This window comes from Tauraco erythrolophus, chromosome Z, assembly GCF_009769465.1.
Source record: "Tauraco erythrolophus isolate bTauEry1 chromosome Z, bTauEry1.pri, whole genome shotgun sequence".
Lineage (NCBI taxonomy): Eukaryota > Metazoa > Chordata > Aves > Musophagiformes > Musophagidae > Tauraco > Tauraco erythrolophus.
The window spans coordinates 53185737-53202912 of record NC_141496.1 but is presented as its reverse complement, the minus strand read 5'-3'; the positions used below and the strand labels follow the sequence as shown (position 1 = coordinate 53202912).

At 41.7% G+C, this 17176-nt stretch overlaps 1 protein-coding gene across 9 annotated transcripts in view; it reads right to left on the bottom strand.

Annotated features, from left to right (window-relative positions):
• The window catches only part of DMXL1 (Dmx like 1), a 90514-nt gene extending 75501 nt beyond the window's left edge, over nucleotides 1-15013 (bottom strand). For all 9 annotated transcript variants that reach the window (XM_086628868.1, XM_086628871.1, XM_086628869.1 and 6 more), the window contains exons 1-2: nucleotides 14915-15013; nucleotides 6106-6231 (exon numbers count right to left, since the gene is read on the bottom strand). In XM_086628868.1, the coding sequence (XP_086484994.1) occupies nucleotides 6106-6231; nucleotides 14915-15001 (213 nt within the window). In that variant the 5' untranslated portion in view covers nucleotides 15002-15013. The remainder of the gene's footprint in view (nucleotides 1-6105; nucleotides 6232-14914) is intronic.
• Nucleotides 15014-17176: the final 2163 nt, after the last annotated feature.

Below are 17176 nucleotides of genomic sequence, written 5' to 3'. Positions count from 1 at the left end.
ATTCAGAAGACTTGAGCTACGCAAGCTAAACACCCAATGCACAAAACTGCAAAACATAAGAATGATAAATGCTAGCATAACATACTTGAAAAAAGTTTCAGCATGGTCAGCTTTAATTAGTATTTCAAAGTCTTATTCGATCTGTGTTATTAGCCACTCCAAACTTGCATTAAGACAAAAGTAAAGAGTATTTTATCTGAAGATATCTATATAAAAGCAAGCTTAAAAGACTCGCTAATAAGAGCCAAAACAAGCCAATGTATGTTAAAGACCTCTGGTAGAGAGCTCTAGAGAGCCATCACAAGGTAATGTTGTCAAAAACTACCCCGAAATACAGATTTACAAAATGAAGGAGATTGCATAGGCCATGCATAATGGACACCCTGAATTCTGAAGTGACGCTTGATGTTAAAAGGAGCACACCTACAGTTCTGATATGTTATAAAAGTCAATTTCCTATTTCTGTGAGATTCTGGATCAGAAAGTATTCGCAGTTTTCCTTTAATAATATTAAAGAAAGTCAGAGTCACTTTATAAAATGCATTTTAATTTCAGCATTAGCCACAACAGTTTTAAGAAAAAAAACCCAAACATTAAACCGTCATACTTAAGTTGTTAATATTATTTACAGATCAATTACAGATGTGCATGATCTGTACATTTGTACAGATCTGTACAGATCCCAAAATCCATAGATCCATACCTTCAAGAGAAAGCATCTGCATTACAAAGAACAGACAGCTAATTAAATTTCTATCACACTGACAACCTAAACATCAGTCTGACCCAAAAACGCCAAGAATAATTTTGTCACAGTTGCAAAATGCCTAAAGAAACTTTTTCCTTTCATGTCAGACTAATACTTGCCCTCTCTAATTCTCTTTAACGATCTCAATTTCTTTATTCTCGTAATTCCCTCCACATTCCAACAGCAACAAGTTTATGTAAGCTCATATTGATCAAATTTTTCCTTTCTTCCAAGCGTGGACAGTTCTTCCATTTTTTTATTGTTCAGTGGGTTTTTAAGACAAATGAACATTGGCACGCCGAAAGTCTTAACAAATAGTGTTTAGAGCAACTGCTATCCCCTGAAAGTTGCCACAGGCTTCCACAATGATAAAGCCACTCAGACTAGTCTTCACTGAGCACCATGCCACCAAAAAGAATAATGCAAATTTGTGTGTTGAAGAATTTCCCAAACTACCACAGTAATCATCCAGACATCAACCAAACACCTACTGCAGTCTTAAGTCCTGCCATAAGACGTAAGAAGTGCAGAGAAGCCTCACCGAGTCATAAGGGGGAGGTTACGGTCATTCCTAGTGACAGACAGTGGCAGCGAGCGCACCCTCAGCAAGTCTGCGAGTGACAGACACGAGCAGAGCGGCTGATTCACCAGAGGGAAGGGAGGCCACCCAGAGGGACCCTGACAGGCGTGAACCTCATGAAGTTCAACAAGGACAAGCACAAGGTCCTGCACCCTGGGCAACCCCCAGTATGAATGCAGACTAGAGGAATGGACAGATTGAGAGCAGCTTTGTAGAGAAGGACTTGGGGGTACTGGTGGACAAAAATTGACCACGAGCCGGCAATGTGCACTGGCAGCCCAGAAAGTCAACTGTATCCTGGGCTGCACCCAAAAAAGGGTGGCCAGCAGGCCAAGGGACATGATTCTCTCGCTCTAATGAGACCCCACCTGGAGCACTACATCCAGCTCTGGTGTCCCTAGCATCAGAAAGACATGGACCTGTTACAGCAGGTCCAGAGGCAGGCCACAAAACTGGTCACAGGGATGGAACACCTCTCCTATGTGGACAGGCTGAGAGAGTTGGGGTTGTGCAGTCTGAAGAAGAAAAGGCTCTGGGGAGACCTTACTGGGGCCTTTCAATACTTACAGGTGACTTACAAGAAAGATGGAGAAAGACTTTTTACCAGAGCCTATAGTGATAGAACAAGGGCTAACGGTTTTAAACTAAAAGAGGGTAGCTTCAGACTAGATTTAAGGAAGAAATTCTTCACTCTGAGGGTGGTGAGACACCAGAAGAGGTTGCTCAAAGAGGCTGTGGATGACTCACCCCTGAAAACATTCAAGGTCAGGTTGGACGGGGCTTTGAGCAACAGGTTCTAGTGACAGATGTGTCTGCCCACAACGGGAGCAGGGAGTGGGCTAGATCATCTTTAAAGCTCTCTTCCAATCCAAATCATTCTATGACTTTAAAATTCTTACACCGCCATATAAGAATAAGGCATCAGTCTGTGGGGCAATAACTTTGTCCATCCTCACCAATTTGTACAAAGTAGGAATATAACTGGCGGCATCAGCAAGTGCACAGTCAGCAAGTTTGCAGATGACACTAAATTGGAAGGTAATGTTGATCTGCCTGAGGGTCGGGAGGCTCTACAGAGGGACCTGGACAGACTGGATCGATGGGCCGAGGCCAACTGTATGAAATTCAACAAGACCAAGTGCCGGGTCCTGCACTTGGGCCACAACAACCCCCTGCAGCATTACAGGCTTGGGGAAGTGTGGCTGGAAAGCTGCACAGCAGAGAAGGACCTGGGGGTGCTGGTCGACAACCGATTGAACATGAGCCAGCAGTGTGCCCAAGCAGCCAAGAAAGCCAACAGAATCCTGGCATGTATCAGAAACAGTGTGGCCAGCAGGAGCAGGGAAGTGATTGTCCCCCTATACTCAGCACTGGTGAGGCCACACCTTGAGTACTGTGCCCAGTTTTGGGCCCCTCACTTCAAGAAGGACGTTGAGGTGCTGGAGCGGGTTCAGAGAAGGGCAACAAAACTAGTGAAGGGTTTAGAGAACTTGTCCTATGAGGAGCAGCTGAGGGAGCTGGGACAGTTTAGTCTGGAGAAGAGGAGGCTCAGGGGGGACCTTATCGCTCTCTACAATTATCTGAAAGGAAGTTGTAGGGAGATGGGGGTCAGTCTCTTCTCCCACGTTGTGAGTGACAGGACGAGAGGGAATGGCCTCAAGTTGCACCAGGGGAAATTTAGGTTAGATATCAGGAAAAATTACTTTACAGAGAGGGTTGTGAAGTATTGGAACAGGCTGCCCAGGGAGGTGGTGGAGTCCCTATCCCTGGAGGTGTTTAAAAACCGTGTAGATTTGGTGTTGAGCAATATGGTTTAGGGACCCTGACAGTGCAGAGCGAATGGTTGGACTCGATGATCTTGAAGGTCTCTTCCAACCAGATGATTCTATGATCAGGTTCTCATTTTACAAAGTTTTACTATAATCCAAATAGTTTCTTGACATACTTATGTCTTCTCCCAGCAGGCCTCCATATTGCATAGAAGCCCTCAACATTTTTCTCATGGATGAAAAGGCCTGTAACTTGTACTGAGTTACATTATCACTAACTACCAAAGAGCAGAAAACAAAACATAGTTCCTCTGAAAAGAACCCGCACACTGCCAACTAAAGAACAAACAAACTCCATCATAGCACAGTTCATGAAATGATAAACCCTGGATGCAAAATTGAGCTTTCACATTCAAAATAATTAGTAACTCTACTTATAAAAAAAAAAAGTCTTTAAAAACATCTTATTCAACAAACTTGGCTTTACTTATCATGTAAACTAAATGAAATTTTTAATTACTACCTACATTTACTTTGACATCTGCAAAATAGTTTGTTCCATAAAGAAAACATTTCATATACATTGTAACACTGCAGTCACCAGCCATGATGCAAACAACTTTGATTAAACATTTCACATGATCTGAAGCTAGGATTACCTTCTGTACCCTATTAGATATTTGTACAATCCAAACCACGAAAACAATTAAAAGTTTTGTCAGGTTATCATTAAAAGTTTTGGGCTTAATTGTTATGTTCTCTAAAGGAAGTGGAAAGAGGCTGGTAGCTTTCATTTTGTGGGGGAAGATTAAGTACTGTACCAACTTACAAATAAATTGTTGATTACCAACTTGCCTACAACCAGAGGCAAGAAACTTAATTCAGTGGCCTAAGATTAAATTGTCCTGTTTGTGAAGTGAGTCATTGCAAATCTATGGGAGGCTTATTAAAAAGGCTGATATACATACACATACAAACACATGTAAATAATAAACACACACACACATGCTTTTTTGGGTATGATTAAAAATTGTCATCCACTTTTTTCCCCTGATCTCATTCTTGGAGACAGAGAAGTAAGTTTTTCTTCAAAATTAGACTAGAAAGAGAAAAGGTGGTGCCATGTTGCCCCCACCCTTCAAAGCCAAGAGAACTTAAAGCTGTTCCTACTTCAAAGTATCTTCCCACGGCACCAGCTTCCTAACGAACTAGAATTAGATTCAGAGGACAAGATCAGAGAAAAATTTCAATTCATTACTTTAGAAACTAAAAAATAATTCTTTTACAAACCAATTCTGTCATCCAAAAGGAGAACGACAGAGACCCTTCAAAGAGATTAAAGGCCAGCTATTATGGAGAAAATGCTTGATAGCAGCTTTCCGTAAAGTAAAAAATTAAAAAGGTACATAGTTCATAAACTACAAATTATAACCAGAAACATTCTAGAAAGATTCAAAATTGCAACCTAAATAAGCTGCATTATTTCCATTCTGCTTCTTCCTATAGATCTTAAACAATGAAGAATAATCTGTAGGTAAACTGAAGAGAAACCTGTGTGTCAATACTGTAAGAAGAAATTCCACCCTTCCAACAGTGAACTGGAAATGTATCGATCGGTATGGTCAGTAAGTAGATTCCTAGCCATTCACTGCTTATTCACATTCATTCACAGCACTCTGCAAATACATCTAGTCTAATCGCTAACAGCAAACAGAATCAACTTGCAGAATCAAAATGACCGCATAGGTCTACTTAAGAAATGAAAAAGTTCTAAAGCTTAGTAAGACTGATAGTTTCAGATATCCGTATGTGTTAATTTAGATTTCATGGACAGTTTGTCATTTAAATGCATACAGAACTGCTACTGTGCAGTCACGATGACCCCGTAAATTTGCAGAAAAATTAAGATAAACTGTGATATGTGACCTGCATGTGTATTTCAGCATCTGTTAATATACAGTCAGCAAACTCAAAAATCCTTTCTACTTAACAGTAGCTGATGGAGAAACACAGGCAGTCTTTACAGCTACAAGGTACCAGAGACACAGAGGAGAATACTTCCTCATTTTCATTTATGTTCCTTCACTACCAGTGCAAGACTTCATCACTCAAACATTAAAAAGCAGGAAGAGAGAGTGGCTGGGCATCCTCGTCATAGATGTCACATGTAAACATCAACTGGCTTCCACGCAGAAGTCTTGTCTCAAGGTGGACACCAGAATCTAACCAAAGCTCTTGCCAACTCATAAGGCTTGTGGTGACATGCAGAAGGCTCACATTATCTCCTAACTAGGACAGGCTTAAAGAAAGCAACAAAGTAAAAAACTCCTCTTCTATGAGCCAACATGCATCAAGCCACAGTTCCTACTCAACTGGTAAATAGCTTAATAACTCTGTGACATCCCGACGGATAGAATTACCTGGTTATTTCATTTTTACTGTGACAGAACAATTATTATCTCTGTAAAAAGGACTTGAAACTTAATAGTGTCTAAAATACAACACTTCTGATCCCGTTTACCTGCATAAGAAAAAGAAAAGCTGGTAATTCAAGAAAGTAAAACCCTGTCCAAGAGCAATTTTAAGCCTTTATGAATTGCTTGAAAGGGATGTCATTTTTCTGGATGACCTGAAAGTGACTTGTGGAAGCCCTCACCTGCTGCCACTCACTTACAAGTCAAAGTGTGTCAATGACACGCCCAGTAGTGTGAAGCCAGAGAGAATAAATTACCTTTGCTTCCATCTTTTAGTCAAATTCTTGTTATCTCCTCTATGCATCCCTGTGTGTCTCTGTATCTTCCTGTGCAGCCCTACGTACGTTCTACAATTTCCTATCTATGGTTACTATTTCACATTCACTGTGCTACTTACCACAAATAAAGACAGGAAGCAATCAGCCATTTTACTATTCACTCTTGCATGTTTGCCTTCACTTGCAAGTATCCACTCTTGAGGAAGTGCTTATCATGACACCGCTAGAGCATTATTAGAAACACTGCTCTACGTACCTTCCCCTGTTGCATTGAACAGTCCACACATCCCACTTGAATGTTTCCATGTTTTGCTCCAGGGATTATCTGTAATCTTTCAAAGTCAGTCCCCAATACCACAATATCACATCCTGATGCATATGCCTAAAAAGGAAAAAAGAAACAAGAACTGAGTAAAGCTTTAGCTACTTACAGCATATTGGTGAAGTTGAAACAGAACAGTCCACGTATCCTGTCCAAGTAGAAAACTATTGACACAAGTAAAGTGGTATTTGCAGGGATGCAGATGTCTTCAATTTAAATTGAGCAACAGAAGTGGCAAATCACTCTTTCTCCATTCTTAGAAGTGCATCACAACACTTGCATAACAAGCAAACAGCAGCTCAAGATAGAAGAGGCAAAAAAGATGAAGTTATGAAAACATCTAGGAGAAAAGAAAAAGCATGAAGTGTTAAGTTCATGCAAAGTAGGAAAAAGTAATATATTTCCTAGACTGGAGATAGAGGCATTTAAAAATAAATTTTTCAAAAGAGGGAACAGAACCAAGGAGCTAAAATGGTACAAAGCACTTAGTAAGGAACTTAGTAAAGGAAAAATTCAAAAGGGTAGCATAATGAAGCTTGGTTATAGAAAAGCAAAGCTGTGCTTTCAGACTTGTTGAGTCTCCTGTTACTTGCATTCTGTGAATTAATTTTATTTTCCCTTAAATTTATATTGTCAGTAATACGCTCACAGAGCCAGCTGTTTGAGTACTGTCATGATAAAGGCAAAATTTCTTCCTATCTTTTTGCAAGTTTTGTTACAAACTGAACACAGATTAAAATGGAGAGAAAGATTAAACATTGGTGAAACTCGTGGAAACAACAGTGAGCAGAATCACCCAATAAGCATAAGAACATAGCATTCAAGGATAAAAGTCCTAGAATAAGCAACATACATCCACTAAAAAGTCAGAGCCAGGAAGCCAGCAACAAAATTAAGAACACAAACAGCAGAATTCTGTTAGAGAGCAAGAGAACAATAAAAGGGTCAAAAATACCATTTTAGTTGGCCAAAAGATTCAAGAGCGGAACAGTCTCACAAAAACTGCAGATGGAAGATTTCTGTATATTGACATAAATGATCATAACCTACAACCAATCCCATCAATTTCTAGTATATTTAATAAAAAACTTTTGATTTGGTAAAACCCAGAAAACTGGAACGCTAGGTTTACAAATTTGCAATCTGATTATCATGTTTCCAGGTGTTTCACGTGAAAGAGTACTCTCACCAAGCCCAACCTGGACTATCATACCATTACATACATTAAACCACATAAATAAAACTAAAAAAAAAAAACAAAACCAACAGATATTTTGGTCCAAAGTCAATTTTCCCCACAAAGGGTTCTGATATTTCACAAAACAATCTTACCTAGAAGACTGTGATTACCATTCTCAGCCAATATTCAGTTACTACTTTCCAACCAACAGACCACCAGCCACCCTCAAAATAACCTGATAATTGAAAATGCTGTCTATAATGTTTCAGCAGACTAAATATAACCATATATTTATTTACAATCATTTATTACTGGTCAGGTTTTTGAGCCCCTTCCTGTCCTGTCCCTTCTTCACCTTCAAGAAGGTGTTCCTCACAGAACATTTTCAACTTCAGTTAAAAAACATCTCACCTGGTGACTCACTACTTAAGTCCGTAGTCCAACAGGCAAATGTTATTCAGAAGTACCATGGATACAATTTTTCCCAAAGTCATTTTGTTGAACTTAGTGTTCCACATGGAAGCAATTTTAAGGAATCAAAAAAAGTGCTTCGCTTTAACGAGGTAACATGGCTTTATTAAAAATGACTTTAAAAGACTGAAGTGCCAAAGACACTATGAAGCCCACTTGTTCTTCAGTATCCCCCCTCTAGGCCTCACCAGCACTTTACAGACCTACTAGATTTCTCCCATCTGGTTCTCTCCATTTCTAGCTTCACAGGCACGTCTGAGATCACATAGCATGACAACACTACAGCACTTCCATTGGGGTGAGCAAGAACTGGCATATATATAGTAACACATACCATTAACACTGATGCTGAAATCCATCAGCTAACAATTTCAATGGATCAAGAACTCAACCAGTTTTAACATATAAAAAAAGTCTTGAGTACACTTGGCATTTTGCACTGGGAGAACTCTAAGGTTAACTATCCAACATTACACACTGGAGTCTTTAGGAACTGCCGTATTCAGCAATGTATTAGGAACGCGGACTTAAAATAGTCTCAGAACCCAGGCTACCTCCTGCTAACCCAGGCTGTGCTGGACAGCAGTAGCTCAAAGACATAAGCAAACATCCTAGACTTGCTGTTTGCTGAAAATGTCCTCTTTATGAATACAAACTCTTGTCCAAGAGCTGTAGCTCTTCCTCCCTTTTGCTATGTTAAAACATGGCCGTTATTTTATGTTTAACACCCATTTCTTACCTAGCTTCATAAGCTGTGTGTTTAAAAAGAGTTTGTCAAATCAATGATGAACTTTCTGAAGAAAAGTTGGGAAATACCTTCTCATCCTAGTGGTTCTCAGTTCTAACAATTCATTATAAATGCACTTGTAAGAATCCAGATGGGGGGGAGGGGAGGGGAGCACAGCGAGAGGAGTGCCCTTTAAAAAATCTTATTCTTGGAAGAAAAATACAGTCGTTCCATCCTTATGTTCTAGTAATTCTCCACATTACCTGAAAAAAATTGACATTCAGGTAAAAAAAGAATCATTCTGACATCAGTCTAATCAGATGGATTAGATCATACTTGGTCACATTGACTTCTCAATAAGCTGCAGAACCACTGACCCTATCCTAAGTCTGTACAGCTGATCTGTCCCCAAAGACATAGAAAGGGAAACAAACAAAAAAAGCATTTGCAAAGAGCTTCCAAATATAACTACAGCCAAGCAGAAGGATGATGACTTGGAGGTTATTTTTGACACGTAGTCAATGTTCACCTGTAGAAGAACCACAATTTCAAAGACAAAAGGAATGCGGAGGGGAAGGAAGCTATATATTTCAAAGAAAAAAGTGTCTGGATATAAGGTAATGAAGCTGTCTGGCATACAAAACTGCAACAGGCTCCCTTTTCTACTGTCGCCTACCACCCCAATCCTGTTACACCTCACCCTGACCAGACACTTTGGGAGGGAGTGTTCCCCTCCTCCTAAGGTGTCCTTCCTTTGGTTCTCTGTTGTCCCTACTGCAACTCATCCATTTGACTGTCGGTGCAGAGAAGCCTCATCTTCATACACATCCATGGAAGCCCGACTCCAGTTCTGAACGAGGAGGTTTCTAAGCAGCAGTATGCCACAATGACATTTCTCTAAAATAAGAGCACAAAACAAACTGCTGGACTGATTTTACACTTGCATTTTTTTTTCACCTCAGAAAATTGTATGAGGTATTTTAGCACAGGATAACGGAAGTCGGTACTCAGGAGTAAGGGACACTTTCTATACCCCAACAGTCTCTCAGACACAACAAAAATCAACTCTGCCTACCAGTCAACTTTGTCTACCTTTTACTTCAAGATTTGTCCACAGTAGTTCACATGTCACTCGTTTTCATTTTGTCAGAAGCTACTGAGGTTATCGTTTTTTAAGCTATGGAAACTAAGAAAAAAGGTAAGTGAAGTGTTCTACTACATGCAGGGCAAGAAGCAAGTTCAGAGTACATGTGTTTCACATTCTATACTCGTGTCTACATTACACGAGGCCCTTGGGGAGGAGGAGGGGCAGGGCACACAAAATGCTGCCATACAGTTCAACTAGGAAAGAATTCCTAAATATATATTTATTTTTTAAAAATAAATAAAACCCCGTGATGCCTTTTTAGAGCAAGCAGAGCCTCTAAGTCTGATTTTGGCAAGCCATAAAAGCCTTTCACCTTAAGAACGTCGTAGAATATTTACAAGAAAGTTGTCTCTGCAGGATGGGACAAGCAGATAATGTTGACATTATGTTCTTAGAATGTTTATTAAACAATGTTTTGTTCCTCTGGTGCACAAATAAACAGGATAGAACTAGTTTAAGCTGTGTGAACATAGACTTCACTAGCTGTTGACATAGCAAAACAAGCCTGAAATTAGGAAGTGAAAGATATTTCAGGCCTGTGAAAATAAGTGTGATTTTACATGCAGTACTGGGTTTTCACACAATTTCTATCCATCTTTTAATCAGATGTCAGCTTTTATTTCATAGAGTCACATTTCTTTGGAGAAGATTAACACATATTTTAACAATAACAGCGCTTTAAAAGCATGTTAGTTTTAACTGAAAATAGTACAGACAACTATACTAATTATTCTAATTTCTTTCTAAAGTGAAAGCCTGGTATACATAACTCTCAGAGAATGGTACTGGTAAACCAAACACTACTCTCAACAGAAGAAATGCAAATGAGCAGTGGTCATGACCTCTTACAGAGCACAGCACCTCTAAAGCAATTATTTCCCTTATACTGGACCTTGTCTATATATTTCTCTATCTACTGACATACAAAATTTTTGCTACAGTTTCTGCCACAGCTACGTAAGGACCGACACATCATCTTGCACAACTTGCACAAACTGTGTGTAAACTCTCTCTCTTACATGAAGGGCACAATTACACCTCCCACAAATTGCTAGCTATTATCCACACGTGAATGTAGTACGTGTGTGCGCAGATACGCATTTATAAAGTTTATGTATACATACACACATATATAAAAATAGATGCAGAGAAGTGTTCAAGGCCAGGTTGGATGAGGCTTTGGGCAACCTGGTGTAGTGGAGGGTTTCCCTGCCCATGGCAGGGGGGTTGGAACCAGATGATCTTTGAGGTCCCTTCCAACCCTAACCATTCTATGATTCTATATATGGGATGAACATACAGACTAGAAAGATAATGCAGACCTCTGTGCTGGGTGCAAGGTCACACAGAACCACCTACCAAAGCAGACCAAGGCACCACATTTGACTGCTCACAGTAACTTAGTTGGAAATGTCCTCTCCCTGCTATAGCTATACTGGAAATTTACCAGTACAACCACTCACATTATCTTTCGCTTCTTTTGTTTTGCAAATGATTCAGTTACTGTATTGGAGGTAATTCTCAAGCCACAACAAGGCCTTTTTTATCACTGATGGGTTTCAAGGGTTCCTATCTCCCTTGCAAATGAAATTAAGCAAGCCCCAAAGGCCAAGATGCCACCAGTCACAATCAAAATGACCCATTAAAAAGATTTTATTGAAATTCTATAATAGCTGAATAACATTTCTATCACATGGTTGAAAGCAGAAGTTTACAATAGGTATTTTTCACGACTTTTATCAACCATTATACCTTAGGAAAGAGTCATTTTCCAGTTGTTTTTTTTTTTAAAAAAAGCTATTTTGAAGACAAGGAAGAAAAACCTATTACCAAAAAATCAGAAAAACTCATCTTTGTTAATTATATCAGGTACCTGTTTCTTCTGCCGGATTGAACATGTAAACATAATACATTCTTAGTCTGTGAGGGCTAAATACTGCTTATATGCAACACAAACAGGCACAGGTGGGAGAGGAGTATTTCCTGTGGCTCGCTTCTCTGTATTTTCTCCCCACTCATCAGCTCTGTGTAGAAGAGCTAAGAAAAATTTACAACAAAGGTCATTCTTATGAATAGTACAGGCAAAGATTAAAGGCAAATAAACGTACTAAGTGGGTGATACTGCAATAACGTCTGTATTTTTCTCCTTTGCACAGAATGGTCAAAATCAAAAAGCACAGTTGCCATGAACCACGTGGTACCTCAGTAAATTATTCTATAAAAAGAAAAGTCTACCCTTGCAAATATAAATTTGCACTAGTTTTTTTAGTATGGTCTCTGCCAATCCCCATTATTGCATCAAAACTTAAACTACTCTAAGCATTGCACTTAAATATCTTTAATTTTTAAAGAAAAATATTTATTTCATTAAGAAGATTCATTCAATTTAAGAAATACAACTCAAATACAACTGCAGCAATAACTAGTACAGCGGTATCCTACATGATGAACGTCATGAACTGATTAAACAAATGTTTTTTTACTGAAATATTTCAGTACAAAAAACCAAACAAAAATAACAACAAAAAAGCAAAAATGTATTCAACTGTGGATGAGGGTACAGAAAATAAAACTATTCAATTTCAGGAGAGGCACAGAGAGAGTAAACAGTTAAATTCTGACTTCTGAGGGTTAACTTCTCATTCCTTTAGTGTACCACCCATCAATACTGCCACTCTCAGCAGATAAATAACAGGCATGCTTCTTATGGTATCTTGATGCTTAAGAGTCTTTTATCTATATATATAGAGAGAGAGAGAGATAAAAAAGACCAAAAAAAAAAAAACACAAAGCATGCCAAAAAACTCTTTATCAGTGTTCTCTCCAAGGAAGCTCATGCTCCACTTGACACTTCACATCCTAAAAAAAGAAGACCAGAACAACAAACCTTCACACCACTAGGACAAGTATCTCAAATACCATCTTAAAACAGAACTGTACATATTCAAAAAGGTTCATGCAATTCAGTGGGTATGAGCACCTTTTACAAGTTTCACTTCCAATTTTTCACAGTTTAGGAGAAGAACCTGTTATTTTTACCTTAAAACTGTAATATTTCAGTACTTTGCACCTTAAATATTATATCAGTATATCTGACAATATTCTAGGCCATACTGTATCAAAAAAATAATACATCAAGGTATTATAGACCAAGTTCTCTTGTCAGATAAAGGTAACTCACCCCACCTGTACAGTACATAACCTTGAAATACCAACTCTTACGAGTTCTCAGCTATGAAAACTGGAAGCATAGAAGTTTGCTGAGATATGGGTTTTTTTCCATTTCTAAGATATCGTTCAACAGTATTTATACTTACTAATGCTTACATCATGACGTCAGATACGGGAAAACAACTGTCCATTTTTTGTGTTGGACTTTCAAAAGGTTAAGTCCACCATTACTTTCTAAAACGGTAGAAATTAGCTTTGGTACCTTTCACTTAATCCTCTGAGCAATCCTGTGAACTTAACATAGCATAGTAAAAAAAAAAAAAAACACACCAAACCACAAAAAAAAAACCACACTGAAACAGTCAAGGATATTTCTATTATCAGTTTAAACTTGAGGAAAAGAAATCCATTCATAACTTCCGGGGAAAGGGACAAAATAAAGCAAGATGAATGTGTCTATAGGAAACATTGTAGTATATTTATATCAAAATAGCTCTTCTAAAACAGAAACCATAGAAACAGTTACAGAAAACGGCTCTTCCCAATCATTCCTTTCAGCCCAAAGAGAGATTCTTACTCTTCTTACCCATTGGGGAGCTCTAACACTTTTGATAAGTGAGGCCATGACATGCAGAGAGTGCTTCTGTGACAGTGAACTTGAACTATTTCCCTCAAAAAAGAACTCTATCAAAATACAAAACTTATGAGAACATACTTCAAAAGCTTACCAGCATTTCCCTGTAAAGTAAACCCTCTTGTCTCTTACCAGATGGTTTCCCATCACTGGTGGGTCATTAATGTTTCTGTATACGTAGAATCAGATAGGTTGGCACAGTTGGAATTTGAAGTCCTAATTGCTGCAGTTTTCTAAGAAGTCTTCCAACATGAACTTATTTTCAGGATTCATTTTTTTGGAAGTAAGCACATCACCAGCCAAGGCTGTAGGTAAGTGGACTTCGCAAAGCCAGTCTAACTCTGGGGAAACATCTCTCAACGTGCTTTGCTCTGAACACTGACTGTACCCCACCTTTCCAGCACTGACACTGCAATGCCACCAGGGAGGGAAGCCAGATGACTTTAACTGTGTACACCAGACGGGATAGGAGAAAAAAAACGTTTCTTAATTCTTGCACTTCTATCTATCATTCCCCTATCAAACGACAAAAAAAAAAAAAAAAAAAATCACACTATGCTTTAATCAGGGGTCGTCAGAAAAGGTATGGTTAAATATACTGAAACGTGGTGCACTGGGAAACTTTGCTGTGTCTTATTTCATTCCTCTTCAGCCCAAAACGGATGGCAGAAAGAGTGTATTTCGGAGGGGTGGGAAGGAAGAAAACCCCAACAACAGAAGTCTGTTTACAAAATAAAAGTGAAAAGGAGGAAAACAAACACTAATAAAAGGCTTTAGCCTTTACTAAACACTGCAAGTGTTTTTTCTCCGCTCTAAGTATAAACACCGACAGGGAGGTCAAAAACGGTTTTAAAACCTTAAGGCCAAGGCACGGTATTTCACGATTTTCTTCGACCATGGCCAGTAAGGATTTTAATTACGTACCTGACGGAAAGCGAGCGCCGCAATTCCTTTCCACGGAAAGCCGCGCTCACCGGCTGACGTTTATGTAATCTTTCGCCAAAGCCACCATGTTCCTGCATTCGCCAGCCGCGCCAGGAACGGCCCCCGCGCCCCTTCCAGTGCTGCCCAGCGAGAAACGCCGCCCGTTCCAACCACCCCACAGGCGCTCCCGGCGCCTCCGGGCTCGGGAGCAGCCGCCGCTCCGGCAAAGTTTCGCACGCCTGCCCTCCCCTCCCCTCCCGCCCCCCGGCGCCGGGCGCCGCAGGCCTGTCGGGGAAGCGCTCCCCGGCGGCGGGCAATGCCGCTGCCGCCCGACGGCGCTACCGGGAGCGAGCCGCCTCGCCGCAAGGGCCGGCTGCCGCCGCCGCCGCGCCTGACGCAGCCGCTTTCGAGCGCCGGCTCAAACGCCGGGGAGCGCGGCGCAGGGACGCGGGCCCAGCGGAGACGCCGGGGCCCCGGCGGAGGACTCACCGTGAAGGGCTGGTCGTGCAGGCTCCCCACGGAGAAGCAGTTGTCCCCGGCGTTCACGGCCCCCGTCAGCACCTGGTGCAGGTTCATGGCGAGAGGGCGCCGCCGGCCCGCCGGCCCTCGCCGCTCGGCCGCCCCTCGTCCCACAGGCAGCGCTGGAGACGGCGGCGCATTACTGCGGGGCGGAGCGCCCCCTGCCACCGGCCGCGCCGCCGGCCCGCTCCCCGCCCCCGCCGCCGCCACAGCCCTCGCGAGAGCGCGCTCCGGCCCCCACCCCGCCCCCGTCGCCGCTCATGCGCGCCGGCCGGGGAGCGGAGAAGGGGGACGGTGCTGTCTGCGCATGCGCGGCCTGCTCCCGCCGCGGGGGCGGGGGCGGGGCGGGGCGGGGCGGGCGCGTGCCCGCGCCGGGCCGGCGGGCCCCGCCCGCACTGCGCATGCTCCCCGGGGCCGGCCGAGGTGACGGTGGCTCCGCGGTGAACTTGACTTTCTTAATAAAACAGCCCTGTGAGGAAGCAAGGCCGTTCTCCCTGTTTCTCTGAAAGCGCTTCATGTCTTGTTACTCGCGTTTCTTTCCGCTGTAGCCGGCTTTTAGCATTCCACAAATTACTCATAGAAACTTCACTGTTACTTGTGTTTTCCTCTGTAAATCACGGCTCCCACAGAGATTTTCGTTCTTACGTTATCCCAGCATCGGTTATCAGAGCCTCCTCCTGCCCACCAGGCGATCTAAGAAACGATACAAAATCACAATAATTTCATGACCCGCAGGCGTAACTCTTGTGCGTCGCATCCCACAGGGTTTACAAGGTGATACTGTGTATCTGTGCGCCGCAATGCTGTTTCTTTTTGTGCTACTGTTCCAGTCACTGTGCTGCTTTTCCCTTTAAGCAGGGTCAACCTCATACCTTTTCGGGACACCGTGTCTCACACACAATTTCAGTAAATTCAAGCCTCACGTCCTTTGAAAAGCAGATTGAAAAGCATCTCACCATCACATGGCTGCAATAATTCATGCAAATGAAATACAGGTTCCTCCTCGTTTCTAAAGCCTTCCGATGTGAGAAAAATCCATCGGATTTGGCACTGTTCGTATAGACATTCCTTCAAAGAGCCGTGGACTTCTCATGCTGATTATAAACTGCTATCACTCTAATCACTTTTGGTTTGGAAACGGTCAAAAAGCTTCTCAAATTATCCTGTCAATACACAGTGATCCGATCCTTGCCAGGAGCGCTGATCCCTGATAAGTGGTCTTGTCCCTCGGCCCGCTACAGGATCTCGTGAAGCAACCTTAGTGGCTCTTCAAGTTAACAAAAATTATTTTCATTGGGTTCTAAGCCAGAAAGTGAATTATGATTGAAAACAGTAAAATGCCCTCATCTGTGGTTTTTAGCATGGCTATCTACTCCTGGGCTCCGACTGTGAACCACTCTGGCTTTGGCTGCAGCCAGCTGATACTTCCTCCCATAAAGGCTGCTCTGGAATATGCTGGACAGAAAAGGTTGGAGATCCTGCAGAACCACATTGGTTTTTCAAGCCTTATTGACTCCACAGGTGTAAAGCACATGGGATTTGCAGTATGACGAGATAACAGGGTAACAGCAGGCAGCAATCCTAGACCCTGGTCTGAGGAAGGTGAAGAATTCAGAAAGAAGGGGAAACTCAGGACACAAAGTAAAAGAATTTAAGGAAGAGTTTTACTGATAACTGCTTTTTAATCTGTATCTAATTACAACACAATATGATATGTTTACAACCGACACACCCTAACATGCTGATATGGTAAGAAAGTACGGAACTTCTCATCTCCTTCCTAACCAGATTTTATCTGTGTGACTATTCAGATTGATATGTTTGGCTCACTTCATGACAGAAAGGACATTACCTTTTATCCTCTCCTCTGTGAATAGAGTGGGAGCCTATGTGATGACATGCCAGACACATGCATCCATATCCTGGCTCCTGTTGTCACAGGGATGGGTCACAGGGATGGGGTACTACCTTCCCCTTCCCATGTTTGCTGTCAGCAGTGAGCTCTCACTCCTCACTGCTGTTCCCTGGCACTGCTGCTGTGCCTGTTCCACTTCTCAGCTTGAGAGATGGCAAGAGCAGCCACCAGAAGTGGGACTTGGCCACACATTGGGACAATTGGCCAAGTAGGACCAACTGGCCTATTCTCACTTCTTTTGCAACATCTGTGAATTCAGCTACAGACAAATTAAGTACTGCTCATTTTATTATAGTATCAAAACGAACGTACTGTTG